At 37.8% G+C, this 25,848-nt stretch overlaps 1 protein-coding gene across 1 annotated transcript in view; it reads left to right on the plus strand.

The window, feature by feature from the left end:
- FRZB (frizzled related protein) overlaps positions 1-21,947 on the plus strand; it is a 33,543-nt gene extending 11,596 nt beyond the window's left edge. The window contains exons 4-7 of the mRNA XM_068968109.1: positions 13,399-13,464; positions 17,207-17,411; positions 17,801-17,864; positions 20,815-21,947. Of these exons, the coding sequence (XP_068824210.1) occupies positions 13,399-13,464; positions 17,207-17,411; positions 17,801-17,864; positions 20,815-20,931 (452 nt within the window). The 3' untranslated portion in view covers positions 20,932-21,947. The remainder of the gene's footprint in view (positions 1-13,398; positions 13,465-17,206; positions 17,412-17,800; positions 17,865-20,814) is intronic.
- Positions 21,948-25,848: the final 3,901 nt, after the last annotated feature.

Raw genomic sequence — 25,848 nt, forward strand, 5'->3', positions numbered from 1 at the left:
TTTGTCTCTAGTTTTTAGCAGTTTGATTACAGTATATTTAGACGTTGATTTCTTTGGGTTTATACTGTTCAGGGTTAACCTAACTTCTTGGATCTGTAAGTTTATACCTTTTCTCAAATTTGGGAAACTTTCAGCAGTTATTTTTTCAAATATTTACTTTTATAACACATTCGCTTTTCTTGTGAGTATATAGTTATATGAAGTTTAGATCTTTTGGTATTTCCCATAGGTCCCAGAGGTTCTGCTCATTTTCCTCCAGTCTTCCTCTATTCTTTAGGCTGGATAATTTCTATTTGTATTCCTTCAGGTTTATTGACTTCTTCCTTGTTATCTCCATTTTGCTGCTGAACTCATCCAGTGTATTTTAAATTTTCAGTTATTATAATTTTTTAAATTAAGATTTTTCTCTTGATTCTTTATGATATTTTGAGTTTCTTGGAGTCTTTCTATCATCTGCTTCATTTCAAGGGTGTTCACCATTTACTTTTTGGAGAATTTTTAGAAAACTGCCTAAAGTCATTGTTGGATAATTTCAACATTTGTGTCATCTGATTTTTTTTTCCCCATACAAACTGAGATTTTCCTGGTTCTTCATATGCAGAATAGTTTTTTCGTATATCCTGGACATTTCGAATATTATGTCCTAAGACTTTGGGTCTTTAAGATCATATGAAAAATGATGCTATTTTTTTGTTCTGGCAGCAGTCAACCTAACTTGACTTAGGCTGCAAATTCTGACTAGTCTTCTGAGGGTTGGTTTCCAAAGGCATTTATAGTGCCTTTCAGGTCTATCCCATGTGTATACTATTCAGTGACCAGTGTGAGATCAGGGCAGTGATTTGTACCATAGTTTGGTTTTCAAAGTCTATCTTATACTTTTTAGTGTCAGAGTCACCATACCCAGGAGTGAGCCCAGCAGTTCATAAATATTTCCATGGGATCATTTCCCAAGCCCCTCCCTCTCCATAACTGTCTCAGTACTCTTCAGTTTTGGGGGGCTCCCCCTTTTGGTTCTTTGGCCAGAAAGCTGGGGCTTTATGTATCCCACTCTGTGATGCACTTCCTGTGACTTCTTGTGTATCAGGGGCCCAGTGGTGGGGACAGAGCGGTGGGGCTCACCCCAGTCTCAGAAAGGAAGGCTCTCCTCCATCAGCGTTCTAGGCGTCTGAGGACCTCCCTTGCAGCAGCTGCTGCTGCCACCACTGTCCCAGGATTGCTTCACAGATGGGATGGAAGGACTGGAGTGTTAGGAGACCCCTTCCCACTTCCCGAGTTAGAACCGGAGGGCTTTTTCTAGAGGACTGTCTGCATGATATCTACTTCCAGGCTGTGTTGAAACCAGGCGGGAAGGTACTAGAAGTGGAAAGAATGACAAAGGCCCCATCAGTTTGATGGGGCTGGGCTTCTTTCTCAAACTTTCTGCTACTGTTTACTTTTCAGAATCCTTGAGGAGTCCTTCTCAGATTCTGTTTTATAACTGCATTCAGTGGGAGAGATGAGATGGAGTCTACTCACTCCATCTTTCCGTAAAATACACCCTTAAATGAAGTATAGCGTATGTGCAGAGAGGAACACATCCTAAGCATGCAGCCCCGTGCGTTTTCACAAAGTAAACACTCTTATGTGACCACTGCGCAGATCAAGATGGGTACCATCACCAGCACTCCAGAAGCACTTCCTTGTGCCACCTCCAGGTCACTGATTCCACCTTTCTTCCCAGAGGTAACCTCTGGCAGAAGTGCTAGCAGCATAGAATGATTTTGTCTGATTTCAACTTTTACGAGAGGCGTTATTATATATACAGTGTGTCTATGGGTGTGCCTTCCTCTGTTCACTACGCTGTCTATAGCAGAAGTTTTAAATTTTAATTACTGTATAATATTCTATCATACGAATATACTACTCTTCATTTATTCATTCTCAGGGTCCTGGAAATTTGCATCATTTTTTTCTTCTCCTTTTTTTAAAAAAAGTATGACTAATGTTGCATTTGTTTCTGCAAAAGCCTTGTAACTACAACTAGTTCTTTTTTACTTTCTTGAAATAGTAATTTGTACTGATTTGGTCTGTAAGTTGTCATATGTGGAAGTGGAATCTTTCTTAAGTTGTAAATAAGTTTGAAGCATCAATTTTCATTAGACTGGAATAGTTTCACTGTTGATTTTCACTGAATCTTATCAGAGTGACAAATATTTGACATAAGGCAATGTGCATCAAAGGCACCTCAAACAGCTAGCTTTTAAAAACAAAAGTGAATTAAAATGATTTATTTAGAATTATGTTGCTTTTGAATGCAACTGAGAGTGTTTATAGTGTCATAAAATCAGCTGGAAATCACTGTGTCTAATAGTGGTGCTATTTTAAGGATTACTCCTGTTATGGTTGCTCAAAACAAACTGAAAAGCTCATTTGTATTGTATATAGTACACTTAGTGAGTCAAAATTTCAGGCCAAGTACATGCATGTTCTATCAATTTGTCTAGAACTTATGGTTAGAATAATATAGCACTTCAATGTGTGAAAGAGAGAAGACGTTAATGACACTATAAATTAAATACAAATACAGTTCAATGTGTAAAAGCTAGAGTGAATATGTGGTTCCTGTGTTCAGTATGTACTGTTCGTCTTTATAAAAGAGGAATGTTTTCCTGTTCCCTGGTATAATGGGAGTGATAAAGACAAAGAGACAGGCAAAACCAAGCTCACTTGCTTGTGGAGAAACACATTGACATAGTCACATGTTCCAAGAAGAAAATAAAATTTGTTCACACTCTACATGTCATACTTTGGAGTAATATAACAGCTGAAGTTGATTACGATAGAAGAAATGAGGAAGGCACAAAAACATTGTCACCCTCATAACCCCTCTTTCAAAAGTGTCAAGCTGTTTATGTCTGGAATTTGGAAAAGAAATTGTTTCACTCCAGTTAATTTATCCTTTGCCTCAAAGCCTAGCAGTCTTCTATTTTTTGGAGATAATGACTGTCTGAGCAGCTTCCAGTTTATGAGTGTATTTTGCTGTTATAAATCCACTATCATAATAAGGGGTGGATTCTCTCTAGTTTTCATAACATGGAATATGGAGAAAAACAATTTTAGTTCTATTCTGCTGAGTCACTTGGTCTGGTCAAATCAACCCAGAAAATTAAGGCGGGTATTCAGATGGTGCAATGAAAAGATAAATTGTTTATTAAAACAATTCTGAAAAAGAATCCCCCTCTCTTGCCCCAGTTTTCTACTTGGTGATGGTGACCAATTTATGGACTTTTGTATTTGAAAAATACATTTTCCCAGTGAGGTGATAATAATTAGTGAATTCTGACACCAGTTAAGTATAATAATTAGTGAATTCTGACACCAGTTAAGTGTATGAGCATGACCAAATTACTTAACCTGTTATTCTGGATCTGTGTTTAAATATAAAATCAGATAATATTGATTGCTGAGTTCTGATATTTATTTCTGGTTTATTTTCAAATTAGGGAAACACGAGTAATATCTGCTGGGCTTTCCTAGTGGCTCAGACAGTATAGAATCTGCCTCCAATGCAGGAGACCTAGATTCGATCCCTGGATTGGGAAGATCCTCTGGAGAAGGGAATGAAAACTCACTCCAGTATTCTTGCCTAGAGAATTCCGTGGACAGAGTATCCTGGTGGGGTACAGTGCATGGGGTCGTGAAGAGTTGGACACAACTGAGTGACTAACACACACACACACACACACACACACACACACACACACGAGTTGGATATTCTTGCAGTTTTAGCTAACGCCTTTCTGGTAGTTTTTCAGAGGTGCTTCAGAGAAACCCCTCTGAGGAGCTGAGTAACTAGTGATACCTGACTGCCTGGACCTGCTAGGGCTGTGCTGGCCATCACCCCGCCCCTACCCCTAACCCTCTGCCCTGCAACAGCCAACCTCCTCTTACTGAGACAACCAATGCCTAGCTTGGGTAGTATGGACCCATTCTCTCTCTTTCCTTCTCCAAATTTGTTGTTGTTCAGTTGCTAAGTGTCTGACTCATTGTGACCCCATGGACGCAGCACACCAGACTTCCCTGTCCTTCACTATCTCCCTGAGTTTGCTCAAACCCATGTTTATTGAGTCAGTGATGCCATCCAACCATCTCATCCTCTGTTGCCTGCTTCTCCTCCTACCCTCAGTCTTTCCCAGCTTCAGGGTATTTTTCAATTTATTTCCTTACTAATCTGGGGAAGGATTCCAATTTTTTTTTCCTTTGGTGCAATGTTTGTTCACTATAAACTCTGAATTAATTTGTGGTAACTTTGGCCCTTTATTTGAACATAAAATTGGGATAGATAAAAATAATATTTTGTAATTACATAGTAGCTTACCTGTAACTCAGTCGGTAAAGAATCTGCCTGCAGTACAGGAGACCCGGGTTCAATCCCTGGGTTGGGAAGATCCCCTGGAGAAGGAAATGGCAGTCCACTCCAGTATCCTTGCCTGGAAAATCTCATGGAGAGAGGAGCCTGGTGGGCTGCAGCCCATGGGTCGCAAAGAGTCGGGCGTGGCTGAGCAACTAACGCTTATTTACTTACAAATATATGCTTTTTTCACTGCTTTCAGTATTGGACACTTTGGATGAATACTCATTCCTAAGAATTCTTCTCCCTGGGCATTACCCAAATTGTCCTAGTTCTTCTCTTCCTGTCCCCTGGCTGTGGGCATTCCCCAAGGTTCTAGGCTTGGCCTCTGCTCCTCCTTACAATGAGTTCTTCCTGTTGGAAGTCATCCAGCTACATAGGCTGGATGCTACATGTTTCACCTCCAATAAATATGTCTACCTGGGCAATCTGTTTGTACTTCAAAGGGTATGTATTCAATAATTTTCTTTTCATTAAAATTTTACCCCTTGCAACTTTTGTTTAGTATGTGGCACCATTGTTTTCCCAGAGCCTCAACACTTAAACTTCATCGTCCATCTACCAATAAACTCTTTAGTCCATCCTCCCCAACCATTCATCACAAATGTGACGACCACCCCTTGTACTGGCATACTCGATCCCAAGAACAGGGAGGGAGTGAAGGAGTGAACAGTTGATTGCACTTTTCTCCCACCTCTTTCCTGTGTGGTTGGCATCGGGTAGATGCATGATGTCCTGAAAGACCTACTTTGCTTTTCTCTTAATTGACCTTTGTTGTTTTTGGCCATGCCGCATAACTTGCAGGGGTCTAGGTCCCTGACCAGAGATTGAACCTGGGCCTCAGTAGTGAAAACTTGATGCCACTGGACCACCAGGGAATGCCTTCTTAATTGACTACCTCAGAGTACCTGTACAGCACAAAACTAGCATTTCAGATCTCACAAGAGAAAACAGGCATGCTGCACTGGTTCTTTACATTTTGTGTATCCCGAATGACTCTTGGGTCCAGAAACCTTCTGAAAGGCAGTTTATTTAAAATTTTCCAAAGATAGAAATCCTAAAGAAATAAAGCTAAATTTCCTTTTATTTTTAATATAATGTTAGTTCCCTCAATCTTAAGCAGTTCCCTTTTACAAAGTGCAAATTACTATGAACTGAGACCTTTATTGCAATATTTGAGGTTTGTTTTTTCAGCTAAATTGAGCAAATGTTAGTTTTGCTTTTGAAAGCTTTATTATATTACCTGAGTTCAGCAATTGACTTAATTGCATTTTCCATATACAGCAGTAATCCAGAATAAAATCCAATATGATACTTTTTGCCTAATGTATATGTTTAGGAAATAAATGTTAAACACGTAATGAACAGCTGCTAAGTCATGACACACTTTAATTTATGGAAAAATGAAAGGAATTCATATAATTATGAATTCGTATGTTAATTTACTTACAGTTAAATGCACAGTTCTTAAGTGTATGGCGTATTGAACTTTCACAAATACATATACCTGTGTCGCTATCACCCGGATCAAGATAAAGAACATTTCCATCTCCCTTGAGAATTCCCTTGTGCCAACTCAGTCACCCACCCCACCATGAGTTGAGCACAGGTCTGATTTTTATTACCATGGATTAATGTTGTTTGTTCTTCAGCTTCATGCAGGTGGAATCATACAGCACATACTCTTTTGTGACTGGCTGCTCTTGTTTTTGTATAATGCTTTTGAGATTTACCCATTTAGTTACGTGCATCATTTTATTGTGGAATAGTTTGCCTTTGTGTGAGCATAATACCAATATGACTTCTAAATTCTATTTTTTATGCAATTCCCCCCAAACTAAATATAATAATCTAAATTAACTTTCTGTCTCCAGGAAAAACTTGGCAGATTTTTATCCTCAAACTTATAGATGATTTTTTTGTTGGAAAATTTTCTCTTCTGTTTCATAAACTGGTCTTAAATTTGCATAAAGTATTTTCTGATCTTTTTGCTTGTTTATATATAACAGCTAGCATCTAATGAGTGATTAAATACCAGGCAATATGCCAAATTCTTTATGTGAATTGCTGTTTAAATTCTTATAATAACCTGATGGGGTAGCCAGTGTTAGTTTAGGAATGGGTATTGTAACTTGCCCAAGGCAACATAAGCAAAGAGGGACAGAGCTGGGATTTAAACTCATGTGTCCTTAATCAATTTGCCATACTCTCTTGTGCTAATGCTTATTATTAATATAATGGCCACATATATGATCATTCTGGCTTGCTAACTTTGATTCTTCAAATTTTGGAAATGGACATGATAGTTCAAATGGACTTCCTGCATCAGGACAGAAATTAGCTTTGTGAACTTGACGCAAAATAGCAGAGTCAGGCACTATTGAAAAAATCCTATTACTTTGCTTACTTATGGTAGATACCACAGTTCTTGCAGGTGGCAAGCAGCCTTGGGGAAATATTGCTTCTCTTACTCATTAAATGGTCTTTACAGATGGAGGATTGGGATTCCCAGTGAATCTTATGCAAAATTAAATTCGACGTTTATGGGCCATTGTGTGCTAGATACTGTGAAAGGTATTTTATGTTTATTATTTAATTCTCTCAGTAATTCTGCTGATCTGGTATCTAAAAAGATGCCACTTTTTAGATATTAAATAGTAAGGCATGGAGCCTACATTCACATCCAGCTGTGTCTGATCATAAAAGTCCATCCTTTTAATCATGGCATTTTCTGGACTCTGCTTCAGTGGTATAGACCTACTTAATGGTATAGATCAGCATGGTTCCTGATTCTGTAAGAGATGCATTGTTGTTCTTTTAAAAATTTTTCTGGACTTACTTGGTGGTCCAGTGGCTGAGACTTCACACTCCCAGTGCAGGGGACCCTGGGTTCGATCCCTGATCAGGGAACTGAATCCCACATGCACCAACTAAGAATTCACGTACCACAACTAAAGATCCTGTATGCTTCCACAAAGACTGGAGACCCCTTGTTCCACAGCTAAGACCTGGTGCAGCCAAATAAATAAATAAACAAATATTAGAAAATAAAAGTGTTTTTTCATCATTGAAATCAGGACACTAGGGTTCTGTTTTCTTGTCTGTTTTTTTTTTTTTTTTAATGCACCAGGAAAAATAATATCCTTTAGATTTTCAATAAAGTGTCCATTTCCTGACTTATGATTTTGGGAGGAGAGAATGTAGTCCTAGGGCTGGAATCCAGGCCTGATTCACCATCTCTTTGTTTTTAGAAGGGTAGTGACACTGATTTCTGGAAGGTCTAGTGATAAATTGCCTATCCTCCGTTAAGCTCTCTCTGTGCATGTTCCGTAATGGCCCCCATCTCTGTTGCCATTTTGATGACTCTGATGATAAAGATCATTCATTTAGCGCACTGACTTCTTTACTTTACTGACCTGTTTGTTCTGCCCCAGCCACCTAGTTCCAGGGGCACATTCTGTACCTTGCCATCCAGCAGTAGTGCCAGCTCTGTAATCCTCACTTCAAGTGTACCCTTCTTTGCCTACCGTCCCTTCTCATCCCAGCAGATTTGCTCTAGTTTCATCACTGCTATAATTTTGCTCCCCTGGGACTGCCTGTTCGTCATATACCCTTACTATTTTTGCTCAACCCTAACCTCCTTGCCTACCTGAGATTTCATGGTCTATTGTAATACTCATTTCCTTGAAAATACCTTCAATTCATTTGCCAATCTTTTCTTCTGCCATAGTCACCTGACAAATTCTCAGCTCTTGTTGCTGGAGAAAAATTACTTAGCTGGGGTGACTGGTTTTACTTTGAATTCAAGATAAAATTCGAATACATAATCAGCATTGCAGTACTACCTTGTATCTCTAGAAAGTTTGCCTTCCACTCAATAACTTTTATACTTTCACTTCTCTCCTTACTCTTCCATACCCTGCTTCTTTTAGCCTCTCATTTCCTGCAGCTGATAACTTCATCCTTTAATGAGAAAGTAAAAGCTATCGGAAGGAATTCTTATCACCCTACCAACAAATTTATAAGCTGTCAACATCAGTACCCCTTTCTCCTTTTTCTTATGCAGCGGATGGAATGTTTCTCTGATTTTCATCCATCTTTTCCTTGCCAACTAACTTTATTTTTGGCCATGTCATGCTAAATGATCTTAGTTCCTTGACCAAGGATCAAACCCATGCCTCCTGCAGTGAAAGTGCAGAGTCTTAACCACTGGACTGTCAGGGAAGTCCCCTTGCCAACCAAAATTGATAGACCTCCTTTTCTCTTAAGTCATTTGAACTTTGAGGGTGTTCTCCTCAAAGAGAGCTCACCTCTTTTCTTGCAACGCCATCTTCTTTCAGGTTTTTTACTAGACTCTTCCTGTGTTTCTTCCTCATTTTTGGATGCTCCTTCCCAGTCTGCTTTGTGACTTCTTCACTATCTTATACATAAAGATGTAGTTCCTACCAAGATAACGGCTGATCTTTCAGGTTTCAAGCTTTAATGTCATTTCCTTAGAGGACTTTGAAGACCAGCCTAGTGTAGGTCATCAAGTTGTATGTTCTGATGACACATTGTACTTTTCTTTCATAACATGTATTATACATGAACATAGATTATTTTGTGCATAATTATTTGTTCAATGTCTGTATCCTGTTCTGAATTGTCTGTGTTGCTCATCAGGTGTCCTCTATGCCTGGCACAGAGCTTGGCATGTAAGAGACATTCAGGAGATATTTGTAGAATGAATGAATTATGTAAATGACTCAAAATGTTCAACAAATGTTAGTTCTCTTTTCCTTTCCCATCTCATATTTAGAGAAACATAGTTATCCCAAGGTTGTAGAGTCAGAAAACACTCTTTCTGTAGAAGAAAGGCAGTTCTATGATGTGATGGATATTGACATATGTTTAAATTATTTAAGCCATGCTCATAGACACCATTTATAGGCAAATGGGAAAGTATAGATCTGGATCTCAGTAAAGAAGTCAGAGTTAACGATCATAATATTTAATTTTTTACATCTGTTTTTAAAAATTGTTGTGCTCTGCTCCTATGTGTCTTAAAATGGAGCGAAGTGGGTTTCCAGGATCAAATACAAAACATATATTTCATTTGGTACAAATTAAAATTATTTAAACTCTGACCCAATTAGAAAGAACCAATATTAAGAGTTATAATAGAAATTGTAACACAAATAGAATTATATTTTCTTTTTTTCCCCTACTTTTTGAAAATAAATCTTGAGCACAGATCTAAGACCTTTCCCAAAAAAAGCAGAAAAATATTCACTAACAGTAGTATTTCAAAGTCGTGGGACATGAAAAGTTATAGGGGTTTTGGAATCTGCCAAAGTTAATTATAGTCTTACAGCTCTGGAGGAGACCCAAGAGAAGTCAGTTTCAAACAAAGGTCAGGATTAGTTAGAAAGTTGTATCACACTTAAGCTTGAACTCAAACAAGGTTGCCCTAAATAGTGGAGGGCCAGTGAGCATCAAATTTCAAAATTGTCAGATATTTATAACTTTCAGATCTTGTAAAATTATAGAACCCTTAAAAAAAAAAAAGACTGTTGTCCTTGTGTGTTTTCAATAAGTGAGCTGATATTTATGTGTAAACAAATGAATAAAGAAGGATGTGGTGACTTCTACTCAGAACTGTCTCTAAGAAGCCCCGGTGTTGAGAGAGTGAGGCTGTTCCCAGCTCAAGCACTGCAGTGCACAGTAAGGCATCCCCCCAGAATTGCAGACCAGATTGTATGCAGCACTGGGCATGTTAATTTTACAGACTCACATTCATTCTAGTGGGGTAAACTCATGTTCATACTAGGATAATGAACAGTTTTCAGTTTCATTAGCAGAGAAGTAGGAGATCATTGATTCTAGAAGAATAGCTGAGAGAACCCAGCTAGAGGACTGAGGGAGAGCTGCCCAGAGAGTTTCCTGGTCCCCACTCCAAGGATGCTGTGTGATACAGGACCACATGCTGTTATGCGACTCAAGAGAGTTGTATTTAATGCTAGACTGGAGGCAATGAATTGCTAATATTAAAACCTTCCCTGCATTTGAAGAACTCTTGTCACTTTATTTTGTCACAGCCAGCCTCTTTAAATTTTCCGTATTTTTCCTTAGATAAGAGCACCAAAGCAGTTCGTTTATATGTTTTTCTTCTCAACAGTGGAATGCAAGCAAATCAATACCTATTGGTCTTTGTGCAAAGCTCAGTAAAAGAATAGATTTTATTTTGCCACGATAGCGGAACAAAACTTAGACGTTGTGCCATTTGGAAGCTGGGGGAGGAAGACTACTGGCAAGATTATTGGTGAATTAAAGTAGATATGATGGTAATGCTGCTGGCCCAATACAAATCAGAAATCAGCTATTGGTAATAAAAAGAAACTGTTGCCGTCTGATTTAGGGTGGCTAATACATGAAGCATATACCTCCATGTTTTGTTTTTTTTTTCCATTTCCCAGTTCTTGGGCTTTCAGGGATATATATGTAGATGTGAATAGAAATACTTTACAAGAAAGATAACTCTCCAGAACTGTTGATCTAAGATATGCTTTTCATGAATACCCTCAGATATGAATATGTTTGGGTTGAGTCAGCATAGATAAGTGAAAGAAAGTTCTTCTGTATTTGAGCCTTGTGGATATAATATTCCATCCTCCTTTTTACTCTGCTGTTTTATTGACTTACTAGATACTTCAACTAGAGAGATATTTGCTTCTAGCAAGAGCTAGGGGCTGGCACACAGGAAAGGCCTTACGTACATAGTATGGCATTTCTACCTCTGAGGCCAGCAGGAGAAACAAGTGCATTGGGAGGAACAGAATTCAGTCCAAAGAGTATAATGGATATATTAGGTCATTAGCTATTAGGAGTCTAGCTAATATATGTAGTTGTACATATGGTTGTGGAAATACCTACTTGAAAACTTCCTAAATTATTTTATGATATAATATTTTGGAAAAAATCTCCACCTGGAAGTTTTGTGGAATCCATTGTTTATGCTTCAAGTAATCATATTAGAATCAATCCAGTGATAGTTGGTGTATTTTTCAAAATCTATGTAATTGGCAGTTGGTGTATTTTTGCCAAGAATTTTTTGTTAGAATATGTGCAGATTTCTGAAGAATTACAAATATGTAGATAATTTATCTTCATGTATTATTTTTAGTGAGTAGTCTCTATTTTTAAAGAGATAGAAAAGCACAAATCCATATCTATATGTAGGTGAGGATAATTTGTAAGTCAAAGACCATAGCATTTATTTCTTCGGAAATAGTCTCATCTCAAGAATCTCTCTTTCAAAAATGTGTAACATTTTGGTACAAAAGAAAGCACCTGTACGGTGGAACTAGATCACTTTTCAGTTTAAGTGGGAGTACAAACGCTTTGCTAATAAAAACGTCATTTTGTGAGGAATCTTCTTCAAATAGCAACCAGCACTGATGTGACTTACTGTCTATTGAGATCGTTATTCCACAGAAACAGTTAAAAATTATCTGCAGAATCAGAGCGCTGCTGTGTGTAGCGCTGAGGACACCCTCGCCTCTCTCCCGGGTGAGAACAGCGGTGCTTGTCCCCAGGAGAGATGCTTATCTCTAGAGCTGAAAAGAGGGTAGTGAGGTGCTGTTCTCTGAAGGACTGCTACTTCAAAGCACATTATCAGTGAGTTCAGCTGGAAATAACATTTATTATGATAAGGAAGGGCTTCCCTGGTGGCTTAGATGGTAAAGAATCTGCCTGCAGTGTAGGAGACCTGGGTCTGATCCCTGAATCAGGAAGATCCCCAGGAGAAGGGAATGGCCACCCACTCCAGTATTCTTGCCTGAAGAATCCCATGGACAGAGGAGCCTGGTGGGGCTACAGTCCTAGGGTCACAAAAAGTTGGACGCGACTGAGTGACTAACACACACACACACACACAGAAAACATAATGTCAAATTGTCAACAAAACCTTCTGCTTTTTACTGGTCTCCATGCTAACATAAAACACTTTTTAAACAAAAAATTTTTGTGTTGGCTTCTTTTCTGTGATTCATGTGCCCAGAAATCTTTACATAAATGAATGCTTTCTCATAATTGCGTATTATCTCCAATTTTTATGTTCACTTTAATGACTAAGATTTTATTATGGTTATGATGTACACCTGAGGTGTATTTCTTAGCCAAGTAATCTGTCATAAACAATGTAGTAATCTACTCTCTAAAATGTTAAATGATTTATCCTATATATGAAACACTTTGAGATAATTAAAACTTGTATTACATATGCTTGTATTATATTACATAGGAAATGTTCTGGTCGCTACTCACCAGATATTTAAAGAAGACAAGAACATCTTATTTCAAAATATGTATATAGTAAGTTCCTCCTGTAAAGATAAAACTACCATTGAGTTTAATACCAGTTATTCTGCCTATAGAAAGTGCTCATGAGAATCACTATGTTGTACACTTGAAACTGTTATAATAGTGGAAATCATGTATACTTCAATTAAGATTTTAATAAATTAGATCCAAAAAAGAAGGAGGTCATACCTCTTAAGAATCAAAAAGTTCACTGGGTTATAATAATATGTGCTTATCTTATTGTGTTGATTTTGGATCCAAAAGCTAATATTTGGAGGTGGGTTGCAGAGTCTGTAAAATGTCTGTGAGGGCAGGTGGCCTTGAACAGGGGTAACTAGTTAGCTGAGCTTAAGCATCACTCGCCTCTCGGGGGGCACTCATTCAGCTGCCTGAAGCACTGAGCGTGTCTCTTTCAGGGTTCTGGGGGCATGCTCTCTTCATACATGGTGGGGAACAGGGTTCCTCAGTATTGGGAACTTTGACTGAATAGGCAGCCCTGTAGACAGAACAAATGTGAATGTAGTTGCAGGAGAAAAGGACCAGACACATAGACTATGAGCTTCCTTTGCTACTAGGTTTGGGTCTGATCTTACCAAAAAATGTGCATAAACAAAAGAAAGCTAATGTCGAACTTTTGCTCATAACAGATAAAATGTTATGTTTTTTAGAACGCTGCAAGTGTAAACCAGTCAGAGCTACACAGAAGACCTATTTCCGAAACAATTATAACTACGGTAAGGATGACTCTGTGATCAACTTCTGAACTGCTAGGTTCAGAAAGGGGTTTGTGTGTATGTGTAGATTGATAGAACAACTTGCGAATAAGGCTTAAAAACAAACAAGGACAGCTTTTAAGAGCACAATCTCTCTGTTCTAAACAATTAAAATGTCTCATATGGGCACTATTCTTAACAAATGCTTGATTTTGGGGATGCATTTCAGGCAGCACGGCTGGCATCTTAGAACCATGCAGGGACACACAAGCGGTTGAGAGGGGCTCTTCCCTCCCTGATAGGCCGGCAAGGATGTGGAGCTGCAGTGGGGCAGCAGTTGTGAGTCACTGGGGTGAACAGTCAGTGGGGTAAATAGCACTGCAGTGCATAAGGCGTGGTTAAAAGAGTCAAACTGGACTTTTTCAAACCTTCTATGTCATGGAAAACATTGACAGAGTTGGAAAGTAACACAGAGGTGGTTAGTATTCAATGAAATGTTGTATTCCTTGAAAAAGTATTCAAGGAAATGTTTTGTTATCTAGCCTGAACTAGACATGTGCTGTTCTGATAAGCAAAGTATTAACTGAAGAGCTACCAGTCTAAATGTAGCTGACAAATTTAACTGGAGGAGAGAAAGCTGTGTCTCTGTGCCAGATAACGTGTTAGGTGGTTTCCAAACACTGTCTTGGGTGGTTTTCTCAACTGCACCGTGAAATGGTCTATTATCCCTATTTTATCAGTGATTATTGAACCTAAGTTATCCTTCCTTTAATTACTCAGAATGTCCTCTTGGATACTGGAATGCTTCAGAGTCACAAATATCAATCACTGTTGTTATACTTAGAAGGGTCAATTAATAGAGTTTTCTAGTTGATAAAATAAGCAACAAATCGGTATTTGCTGTATTCTGTTGGCATTTTATTATGGTTCTTCCACTCTGGCATTTATGAGATTAATAAAGTTCATGTTACTGTCTCTGCTGAATACCGTCAGTGCTGAGTAAGTGAATAAACATGGCAATTAAATGGATTTATAAAGTGCCTTCATTACTAAAATGAAGGCTTTATTATTGAGTTTACTTTAGAGAATATAGCACACACACAACAGAATTGTTCCTCCTCTTCTATTATTTGGGAATTGGAAGGAGAGAAATGGATAAATCTCTGTAAGAGTAACCTTTGATATCTTTGAAAATACTGTATATTGAAAGATATCAAGTAAAAAATTCAGTGTAGTTAAATCTCTTTAAGATAAATATACCTAGTTCCTCAAATTTTTCTTCAGTGGATTCAATTTTTATTTTTTGTTTACTAATTATCTTTAGAGGAATCTATAGTTTCTCTTAGCCAATGGTAGACACACTTTCTAAGGTGGAAATGTAAGAAATCAGATGCCTGGCTGCTCCTCTGAGGATGCTGTCCTCTATAAATTGATGTGAAATATCACAAGGAAAGGAAACTTTTAATTTTTAGGAGATTAACTTTGTAAGATTGAAAAATGCTATATGAACTTTTAAGTTAATGAAGAGTTGTGTTAAAGTCAAAAACATGAAAAATTTTATATTCAGAAATTTTACTTTGTTTGAATTTGTTTTACTTATTATTGATTTTTACTTTATCCAGTCAGTGCTGCAATGGTTAGTGTTACTATTTTTGTTAAAAGGTAAAATGGTTACTAATGGTTACAAGTCATAGGAAGAGAAAATCTTCCAACAAGATAGTGGAGTGAGTATTAGAAAATAGGATACAGATCACAGGCAGTGGAAAAAAGATAATTTCTTTTTTATGGTTAAACAATAACTAGATTTCCCATAGTTTAAGAATTTTCACTTCTCTAAGTCTTACTCAGAGCTTCTTTGAGGAAGACAGGCACTGAAATTATAAAAGAGAAGGAAAACTCCTGAAAAAAAAAGTATTTTAAAATTTCAAATATGTTGATTTTTATCTTTCTTAAATATCTACGTGTGTCTGTTGAGAAAACAAAGTGGAGGTGGGAGCAAATTGATAATTCAGATGAGGCCTCTGCTTTGTTCAGATTAATTCAGGTAAAAGCTCTTGAGCTTTAACAAAATTACTTGAATAATAAAGTAAGTCTTGTAGAGAGGTATTTACTTTGGAGTGGGTACATGTGCTAAAAATTTCTAATGAAAATAGTAGACACACTGGGTAAATAAATCATTAGTTTGAGAACGTTTGCACAGTTCACTAATCTCTAATAGTTGATGAATGCTGTGAAGCACATTCACATTAGCCAGGACACACAAAAATTTGTGCTAGCTGGGGCTGTGAATCTATCATCTGGTTCTCCCAAATGACATTTCAAAAAGGGCAACCTTATCTTTTGTTAAAATAAGAATAGAATACTCATAAAAAAAGACCCCTTCACTCAGAAATCACACCAAGCATAGAGGCTGGGCAGTTACATTTTGTTTGCTATAAGCTCTCATACTTGAGACAACTAATTCTCTGAAGATTGAAATACCTGTGAAGCAAAATTGAGGTTTTGTTCTAAAGTTTTTAGAATTAGTAGCTTAATTCTTACTGTATGTGTGTTGTACTGGTGGAATGTTATTGAATAAACTTCTGTATGGAATTGGGGCATTGATGGAGGGCAATGGTTTATTAGCTGGCTTTATATTTTCATGGATTACTTTTTCCTTTGTAGTCCAAAACCCCTAAAATATGTGGGAAGGAACTCAGATGAAAGTGGTTGGCAGATATGTGCCTAAGAGGCTTTTAAAAGGTACATTCATTTGGATATGTTGTGTTTTCTTCTGTATAAAGTCCATGGATATTGAACTAGAGCAATGAGGCTGCCTGGGCAAAAGCTGTTGGCTTCTTACTAATTGACATTTTTTGCTTCTTCCTAGGCCTTTTCAAAATCTCCTTAGGAAAAAAAATAAAAAGCTCATTTACCCGAAGTAGGAATCTAAAGAATTTGGCTCTTCCAAAGGAGAGAAATACAGAAAAGAAGCAGAACAGTACTTTCTAGATTCTGAGTCAAATGTTTTGAATTTGCAACTGAATTTATTCTTTTTAAAGCAGTTTTGTCTTTATTTTGAGAAGTCAAGCCCAGCCTTATGAGATAAACTGGCTGCCAGAATACCCACTGAGACAGTAGATTAATGCAATTGACGTGTTAGACTGTATTTCATACCACATGAGTGGGACAGTTTTTACTCAAGCAGAAAATGCAGTATACCTAAATGAGAGTATGAAAGATAGTCTGTACTGAAACAAAGGAGGAAAGGAGCTGATGTCTGAACAGTGAGCTAAAGTGAAAAGGGTGGAAAGAGTGCAGAACTAGCCTGAGAACATCGTAGAACAGGACAGCTTTATGACACTAAAGAAAACCCTAACTGGTTAGAAAATCTATTAATAGACCTGATGGAAAAAATGCCGACAGTGAAACAAAGCCTATTTAGGTGGTAGATCTTTACATATGGTGAAACTAGTATGGTTTAAATTCCTCTTGGCACAATTAAAACCTGACATACCTAAACAGTTCTCATCATGAATGTATGCATATATACACACAAATAAAAATGTACATGCGAATTTGCAGGGGATCAGGGATGGGGGCAGGTGTGCTGTATAGTGTGTTACTCGCTACTGTCTAAGGAGAAAATATCTGCTTGATTTTTTCTCTCCATTCATTGAACAAGTGGATATGAGTTGACTAGAAAGAAGTCTACTTGTCTCTTTTGAATGGGGCACCTATTGTGTATCATATTGCCATGTCAGCTTTACTGTCTTTTATCCAGTCATTCGGGCTAAAGTGAAAGAAATAAAGACCAAGTGCCATGACGTGACTGCAGCAGTGGAGGTGAAGGAGATTTTAAAGGCTTCTCTGGTAAACATTCCAAGGGAGACTGTGAACCTTTACACCAGCTCCGGCTGCCTGTGTCCGCCACTTAACGTTAACGAGGAATATCTCATCATGGGCTATGAAGATGAAGAGCGCTCCAGGTAATTCACTCCTTAAGGACTCAGAATAATTTCTATGGACATCCCATTCTTATTGCATTTCTTTAGAGCTCTGACTCTGGAGGTTGTTCTTTGGGATCTGTCTACCTTCTGGGGAATTAAAGATCAGTTTTAGTTGGATCCTTCAATTCATGTATTAGATAGGAAAGTATATGTGGGAAATTCCTAGGTGTGCATTTTTCTGGGGAGAGGGATCATAACTTTGTTTGTTCTTAAACGGGTCCATGACTCCCAAGTAGTTGAGAATTACTGTTCTAAAACATGGCTGTCCCTTTCTAGTATAAACAGTATGTGTTTCCTGACAATGATTCCTTGTATTTTTCAGTAATATGTTTTAATTTTTCAAAAATGGCTGCTTCTTTAAAATACAGATTACTGTTGGTGGAAGGTTCTATTGCTGAGAAATGGAAGGATCGACTTGGTAAAAAAGTTAAGGTAAGCCTAAATTTTATTTTATTATTTATTTATTTAATTGTAAATTATTTATTTATTTATTTGGCTGCATTGGGTCTTAGTTGCCCCACAGCCTGTGGGATCTTAGTTGCTTGAGTAGGGATCAAACCTGCATTGGAAGGTGGATTCTTATACACTGGGTCACCAGGGAAGTTCCAGCCTGAATTTTATATTGAAAGTGATACCCGGAAAATTAGAGTAGAAAGCCAGCCATTTGTCATTTAAACAAAATAACTTCCTTCAACTACATGAAAAATATTAAAACCTGATACATGTGTGTGTCTGTGTGTGTGTGTGTCTGTGTGTCTGTGTGTGTATTACAGACATTACAAAGTCAGGCTTTGGAATATAAAATATATACATATATATATTTTTTTTAATTTCAAAACCCAACTTTGTCTGTAATGTCTGTTTCATTTAAGGAGCACATTCTCTGTATGTGTGTCAGAGATCTAGCTACAGATACCTGACTTCTCACAGTGGGAAATCTAGCTGTAGTTAGACCAGCCTTGTTCCCGTGGCTTCTTATTCTCAGTAGAGCTCCAGGCTTTTTCTAGCTTATTTTTAAATAAGCTAGAAGATATTGTCAATTTTAAAGATATTGCTTCCATAATCAAGTTTAGCTGGAGGTCATAGCTTGGCTGCCCCACCTCTACATCACACTTACATTTCAGGGGAAATGAAAAGGAGGTAAAAAGAGATTCCAAGCGTCCTACCCAACCACATATTACTTAGGACTGGGTCCATCCCTAGCTGCAAGAGAAGCTGGAAAATACAGGGTTTGGTTTTGTTTTTTAGCTGAATATGTTGATTCCTTGAACAGCTGCAGTTCTGTGAGTCAGAGAAGATGGGAAGAATAAAGCAGGAGTAGAAAACTGTGGATATTGTCCCAATGTATAGACACCAGTTCCTATGTACAAAGTGCAGCCACAGTCATCTGTATATAAGAGATCTGACCAAATTAGGTTCTTAGAGCAGTAATGTAGCTTTATTTTAAAACCGATGACTCTTAGATTCTGAAAGTGATGCATTAAAAAAATACAGTAAACCACCTTATTATGGAAAGTATCATTTCCTTTTACTAAGTAAATCTGTTTCAACAAAAGGAATGTGGGGGGCGTATTCAGAGGGACAAAGAATCAAGAAGGGTGTGTGTGCATGCACACATGCAGGGGCAGGATGGAGAGGGGAGAGTAGGGATTGTACTAGACATAATACATCCTCTTCCTTCTGTGAGTTTGAAGGCTTGGGAAACATTTATGGGGTAAGTTAAACACCCCTGGGCAGTTTATCTTATACATCTGGCACTTGACACAGCAGACACATTTCAGTTTAAGTGACCTACAAAAATATAGAGGGCATTATTTTGCAGGGAGAAAATACCCTCTAATATGCTCTTTTATTCCCCTCAGTATTATGTCAAAAGTGTGATGTATTTCAAGTTTACTTATGAGAAGCCTCTATTTGTGTCTCTTCAATTTGTTTGGTTTCTGTTAAAAAGTGGCTCTTGTTTAGTATGTGGGAATCTCTTAAAAAACTGTCCTTTTAATTCCGTTTTCTGCTTGCTGATGCAGAGTAGGAATTTGTCCTAAATTCCTGTAGGAGTTGGAAGAGCTTTCAAGCATCACTGCTGCAAAGCATGTAACACGGCTTTCTGCTTCTCTTTTGGTACCAAAACAGTTATCATCATGTAAAGATACAGGACATCATGGCTTGTTGGTCCTGTTCCTTAGTTAGGCAAGCTTTTTTTTTTTTTCATGGCTTTCTACAGGGAGCTCTCAGTTATTATTGTAAAATCACTTACAGTTTCATCTGGTTGCTGATGGGAAGAAATAACTTGAGTAATTTTTAATTCTTACTGTGGTTTTCCAGTCAATTTTGAGGATGTAAAGAAGAGTTTTATGGAGGATATATTTTTTTTTCAAATAAGAATTGTCCTTCTCAGCTGATTATTATTATTATTATTTTGCTCTCTGGGATAAATCAAGAGCAATAAAAACTTTTTTTTTATGGTCTTGCCATGCAAAAAAAAAATTAACCTAAGTCTCTGTTATAAGATGTTGTTCAAATCAAGATATTTCACTTGCCTTGGGGAGTTGAAAATCTGAGTTTCCATTTTTTAAAATATGGAAACCCAATATGATTGTGGAGTAAAAATGTGCTAAACTGAAGAATTACTGAAAGTAATTGAAACTTGAGAATTTGTTATGTACTAAGAATTTTATTAAAACTCTTATTATTTACTACCTATAATATCCATAATATTACTTCCTTTTAATTTATTATATTACATGTGAACATTATTGAAGTTGTCAATATGAAATATTAGTAAACTTGATTGTAGTTATTAAAACCATTCGTGATGTGATCCTTTATAAAACTTAGAATGAGGGCAGAAATTTGTTCTGTTTTGTTGTACTTGGTAGATGTAACTTAGAAAGATATTTTTAAAGTACCCTATCCTCTCTTCCCACTTTCATTTTTTTCACTACTCAAATCACTTAGGTTTAAAAGGCTGTGCTCTTATGTGTCACAAGAGAAGAAAATAAAAAATAGCACTTTCTTCAAATTCTCTGTGGAAATCTTCTATTTGTTGATCACCCGTGAAGTATCAGACTTGTGTATGTTACCTCAGGAAATACCCACAGATATCAATGTTTATTTGTGTCACCATTTACTGACATGGAGATTTTAAGTTTAAAATTTGATATGAAACCATTACTGATATATTGTAGGTGGCCAGTTTTTCAGATTAAAGTATTATATTTACATAACATCCATCTCATTGCTACCCCTGGGATATAGATTATACTTTTGGAAAAGTAGTAAAATGCTTTTGAGATCTGATTTTGCAGTCCTAGTTGTTAGAATAATAGAAATGATGGCCCTGGTAATATGTGCTTGTGACTGTTCTGTGTTTTCAATTTCACAGCGCTGGGATATGAAGCTCCGTCATCTTGGACTGAATACAAGTGATTCTAGCCATAGTGATTCCACTCAGAGTCAGAAGCCTGGAAGGAACTCTAACTCCCGGCAAGTGCGCAACTAAATCCTGAAATGCAGAAAATCCTCAGTGGACTTCCTATTAAGACTTGCATTGCTGGACTAGCAAAGGAAAATTGCACTATTGCACGTCATAGTCTATTTTTTAGCCACAGAAATCAGGTGGTAACTGATATTACTTCTATTTTTTCTTTTGTTTTCTGCTTTTCTCCTTCCCTCATTCCCTTTCTTGTGGTCTGAGTACAGATCCTTAAATATATTATATGTATTCTATTTCACTAATCATGGGAAAACTGTTCTTTGCAATAATAATAAATTAAACATGTTGATACCAGGGCCTCTTTGCTGGAGTAAATGTTAATTTGCTGTTCTGCACCCAGACTGGGAATGCAATATTGGATGCAAAGAGAGATTTCTGGTATACAGAGAAAGCTAGATAGGCTGTAAAGCATACTTTGCTGATCTAATTACAGCCTTATTTTTGCATGCCTTTTGGCATTCTCCTCACGCTTAGAAAGTTCTAAATGTTTATAAAGGTAAAATGACAGTTTGAAATCAAATGCCAACAGGCAGAGCAATCAAGCACCAGGAAGCATTTATGAGGAAATGACACATGAGATGAATTATTTGCAAGATTGGCAGGAAGCAAAATAAATAGCATTAGGAGCTGGGGATAGAGCATTTTGCCTGACTGAGAAGCACAACTGAAACCAGTAGCTGTTGGGGTGGTAACAGCAGCAGTTTTCTTTTGAGAATGCATTTGATTTGTTTGTGAATATATTGATCAGCATTAGAGCAGTGGATTGTAACCAGACATCAAGTGTTATCAGCATAGCTCTGTTTAATTTGCTTCCTTTTAGATGAACCCATTGGTGTCTTTTTTTTTCTTCTTTTAAAATAAATCTCCCTTGCTGCATTTGACCAGGAAAAGAAAGCATATATGCATGTGCACCAGACTGTTATTTTTAAGATATGTAGCTCTATAAAATGCTATAGTCAGAAGATGGTAAAATGTGCAAGATTCTGGGTGTGTGTATTAATGTGTGTGTGTCCCCATACACTCACACTCAAGCTGAACTGAATGACAGGCCTGTGCACTGGCCTGCACTTTATCATTTGGATTTGTGCTGTTTAATGCTCAGTAAAATATGCTTAATAAAAGGAATTATGGTTGTCAGGAGAGAGGTGATTCTGACTTTTGAAACAAATGCTCACTCTCATTACCCAAGGTGCAGTGGGATCCCCCAGGGACCATGGGGAACAAATGATGCTCTTACTTCTTCCTCCAGTAGGATTCTTTGGAGCCTGTGCCCAATACCTGAAAGTCTCATTCTCTTAAATTTACATAGTTGATATTAATAGAACCAAATTTCTAAATTGTGGTGTGCTGGAAACACTTACGAAGCAAATGGTTTTATTTCCTTCTATAAAGACAAACCTGCAAGAATGCAATTCATTCCTGAACAAGTTTCCTAAAATAGTAGATAACAATGCATCCAAATTCTCTTTGGAAAGGAAGAGAACACCCTTGCCTTCTGACTAACTCCCAAACCCCAACACTCTCCATGATCCCAGAAGGAGTTCTCACCTTTGCTACAGCAGGCCCACCTAGTCTTTGAGCTGCCATATGGTTGCTTTGAGGTATTGTCACAACCTGTCTGTTGGGCTTTATTCTCAGATGGCTAAGACAGGTCATCTGTTTCCAGATGTGGATGTTGTAGCCCTAAAGGGGGAGTTTGGGTGTCATGGGGTGGTAGTGAAGTCCTGCAGAGGAGGTACTGCACCTCGGTGTTCATTCTGACTTCAACTTGAGCTTCAAGGACTGAGGACTGGGAAGCAGTGCTTCCGCATTCTCCTGTTTGTCCCCTGCCTTTTTCATGTTCCCGATGGGGAGAAGGGCAAGAAATCACTGCAGGAGATTCAAAGGGATTGGTGTCTCAGATCCACAGAATGTCATCAGCTCTTCCAAACCTTAGTTAGAGGAATTTAAGTAGCAAAATCTTCTGATGTTCAATGAAAGCCACAGATGTTTCCAGCTCCTCGAGTTTTCTTTTTCTGGGGAGAAGGAAATAATATTTGTGTAGAGATTTGATACAATTTATGCTCAATACATATACAATTATGATATTTATAAGCAAAAGAGGACCAGAATTTAAGATTCAGCAGTGGTTTTTTTTCCACTTTCCATTTGTCTCATCAGTGTGAGGCTCTGTCAGTTACAGGTTTTAACGGTATAAGGTCCATGAATAAAACACATTGACTTTTGAAGTTTGGTAGTTGCAATGTCTCCATTAATAAAGTAAGGATAGGCCTCTTTCAAAGGTGTCATAATGTTTTATCTTAATGGTCACATTTCTAATCAGATTGCAAAATCATTTCTACTCTGTAATTGCCGTATCAGAAATACATTTAATTAATGCCCCTCCACGGGCTTTTCTGACAGGTATTAACTTTCAAAGCCACTAAAATTTTAATACACATGTTTCCTTGTCAGTAACCTTGATATTTACAAATTTAATATAATATTTCTTTGGAAAATTTTGTTCACCTTTAAGATTTTAGTTTTCCTAGCCAAATAACAACATCAAAATGATGTTTTAGATGCAGGCTGACAAAGTTAAGATAACAGCAAACTTGGATTCTCTTCACGGATATGTGAGTATTTCACTGTGTCTCAACCAGAGTGTAATCTGATTCAGTGCCATATGTTGCACTGAGCATTTGGGGGTGGGGTGGGACAAAGCCATGTCATTCCACATCTGCTATAGATTAAGAAAGCAAATACAAAAATTATAATCACTGCAAGTAAATAGCACTACTTACTGTCTTCTGCAAGACATTATTTGCTATTATCTTTCAACAAGTAAAATGAAAAGTATTTCAAGAGTGGTATTTATTTAGACAGAATTTTAATATTTTAATCATACAAACTTGCAAGAACCTGGGTGAAAATGAGGTAAAGCAGGGATTTCTAATACTGTTATTGAAATCCAACCGATAGGATTTTAAAATATGGTTGCCAGCTGTACTAATATTACCAAAAACAGTATAGTTTTACCTTTGATAATTTTCCTCTTAGGGTAATAAAGCCTGATAGTGGCTTAAGCACTGTACACAACACTGGCCTGTATATTACCTCACGTAATCCTTGCAGATCTGTAAAGGAGGAATTGTTATTTCCATTTTATGGAGAAAGAAATCAAAAATTTAGAACTTCAGAGTTATGTAAGTAGCAGAGCTGGGCCTCAGACCATCTTATTCTTACTCCCCAGTTATATGTTTTTTACCATTGCAATTGCTAATAAAAAAAATAAAGAGTGAAACTGAAACATATTCATTACCATATGTAAAACTGAGAGCCAGTGGGAATTAGCTGTGTGAGGCAGGGAGCTCAGATCCCATGCTCTGCGACAGCCTAGGTGGGTGGGATGGCGGTGGGGGGAACCCGTGTACACCTATGGCTGATTTATGTTGGTGTATGGGAGAAACTGGGGCTGGCCAGGTGGCCCAGTGGTAAAGAACCCAACTGCTAATGAAGGAGACATGAGATAGGCAGGTTTGAGCCCTGGGTCATGAAGATCCCCTGGAGGAAGACATGGCAACACACCCCAGTCTTCTAGCCTGGAGAATCCCACGGACGGAGGAGCCTGGCAGACTGTGGTCCATAGGATCACAAAGAGGCGGACCCGACTGAAGTGGCTTAGCACGCACGCATGGCAGAGATTGACACAATGTTGTAAAGCAATTACCCTCCAATTAAAAACAAAAGGAAATGTGCTTCCTGGCGCTGTAAACACCCAGGGCCATCAGCCTGGAGCCAGAGCTGCCCACACTGCTTTCTCCTTAGCGATATTTCGTCATTCAAAATGGCCCCCTCACCATACCTTGAAAAGAGGTTTGCTAGGGCACCTGGATTCAAATTCTCTCTTTGTAACTGTTTAGTGCACTCTCCAAGTTCTGAGATCAGGTGAGCTGAGCTGGCTGGAGCCTGTTGGGCAGTGCCTAGAGCATGGGAGGTGTCAGAACTGTTTCACCTTTTACTTCTGAATACTCTCTGTGAGGTACTCGGTCCTCAAACAGGGCTCTCCCGAGTGCTTAACCGGAGAAGAAAAGCGGCTTCCAAGAGATCCTATCCCCTGCCCTGCTCTCTCCTCCATCTTTAAGATGCCAGACTCAAACCTTGCCCCCACCCCTGGAACTCATCCTCAAGTTGAAGAGAATTGAAATGGGTTTCTTTTTCCTCCTCCAGTCAGGCAGATGTGCTTAGAAAGTAACATGATCAAGAGACAAAATGAATACTTACTCAGTTTTTTAAAAGATAGGATTTTGTAAAAATAACATAGTACTCAATTCTACAAATGTATCACTGGTATTTCAAACATCATTAATTTTGGAAACCAACCAAAATACTTTTTCAATCACTTTTAAATACAGAGGATGGTAAACTTACAGAAAACTTCCTATCTTTGTGCTGGTTATCTCAATGGAGATGTCAGCTTCTCAATTAATTCACTCAATCTTTCAGTGCTAAAGTAGAATTGGGCTTTTATACTTTACTATTATCCATTATAAGCATGAAGTAAGAAATTATTTCACATCAAGGGACAAAGCAGGTCAAACAGTTTTTCTCTTAATTATTGGTAAAAGTTTGGCTCTCCAAAAAAGTTATTGTTCATGGTTTAGGTGAGCAAGGAGAGACCTCTGGCAAAGATACGTGTTCTCAATATAAGCTGAATTCTGTCAGGGGAGCTTCTTGGTGTTTTTCGTTTCCTGGGGAGTTCCAGAAGTACTAAAATTATATCGAGACAAAGTGTTTATGTTTCAAAAGTGCAGGCTCTGCATTCCAGGCTACACACTGAGGGTTCTCAAAACAGAGGCAGCTTTTATTGAAACTTGGAAATAAGGATAACTCACAAGGACTTGGACTAGTACATACTGGAAAAATAGAAGATAACCCAAGAGC

The sequence above is a fragment of the Capricornis sumatraensis genome, chromosome 3 (genome assembly GCF_032405125.1).
Source record: "Capricornis sumatraensis isolate serow.1 chromosome 3, serow.2, whole genome shotgun sequence".
Taxonomy (NCBI): Eukaryota; Metazoa; Chordata; class Mammalia; order Artiodactyla; family Bovidae; genus Capricornis; species Capricornis sumatraensis.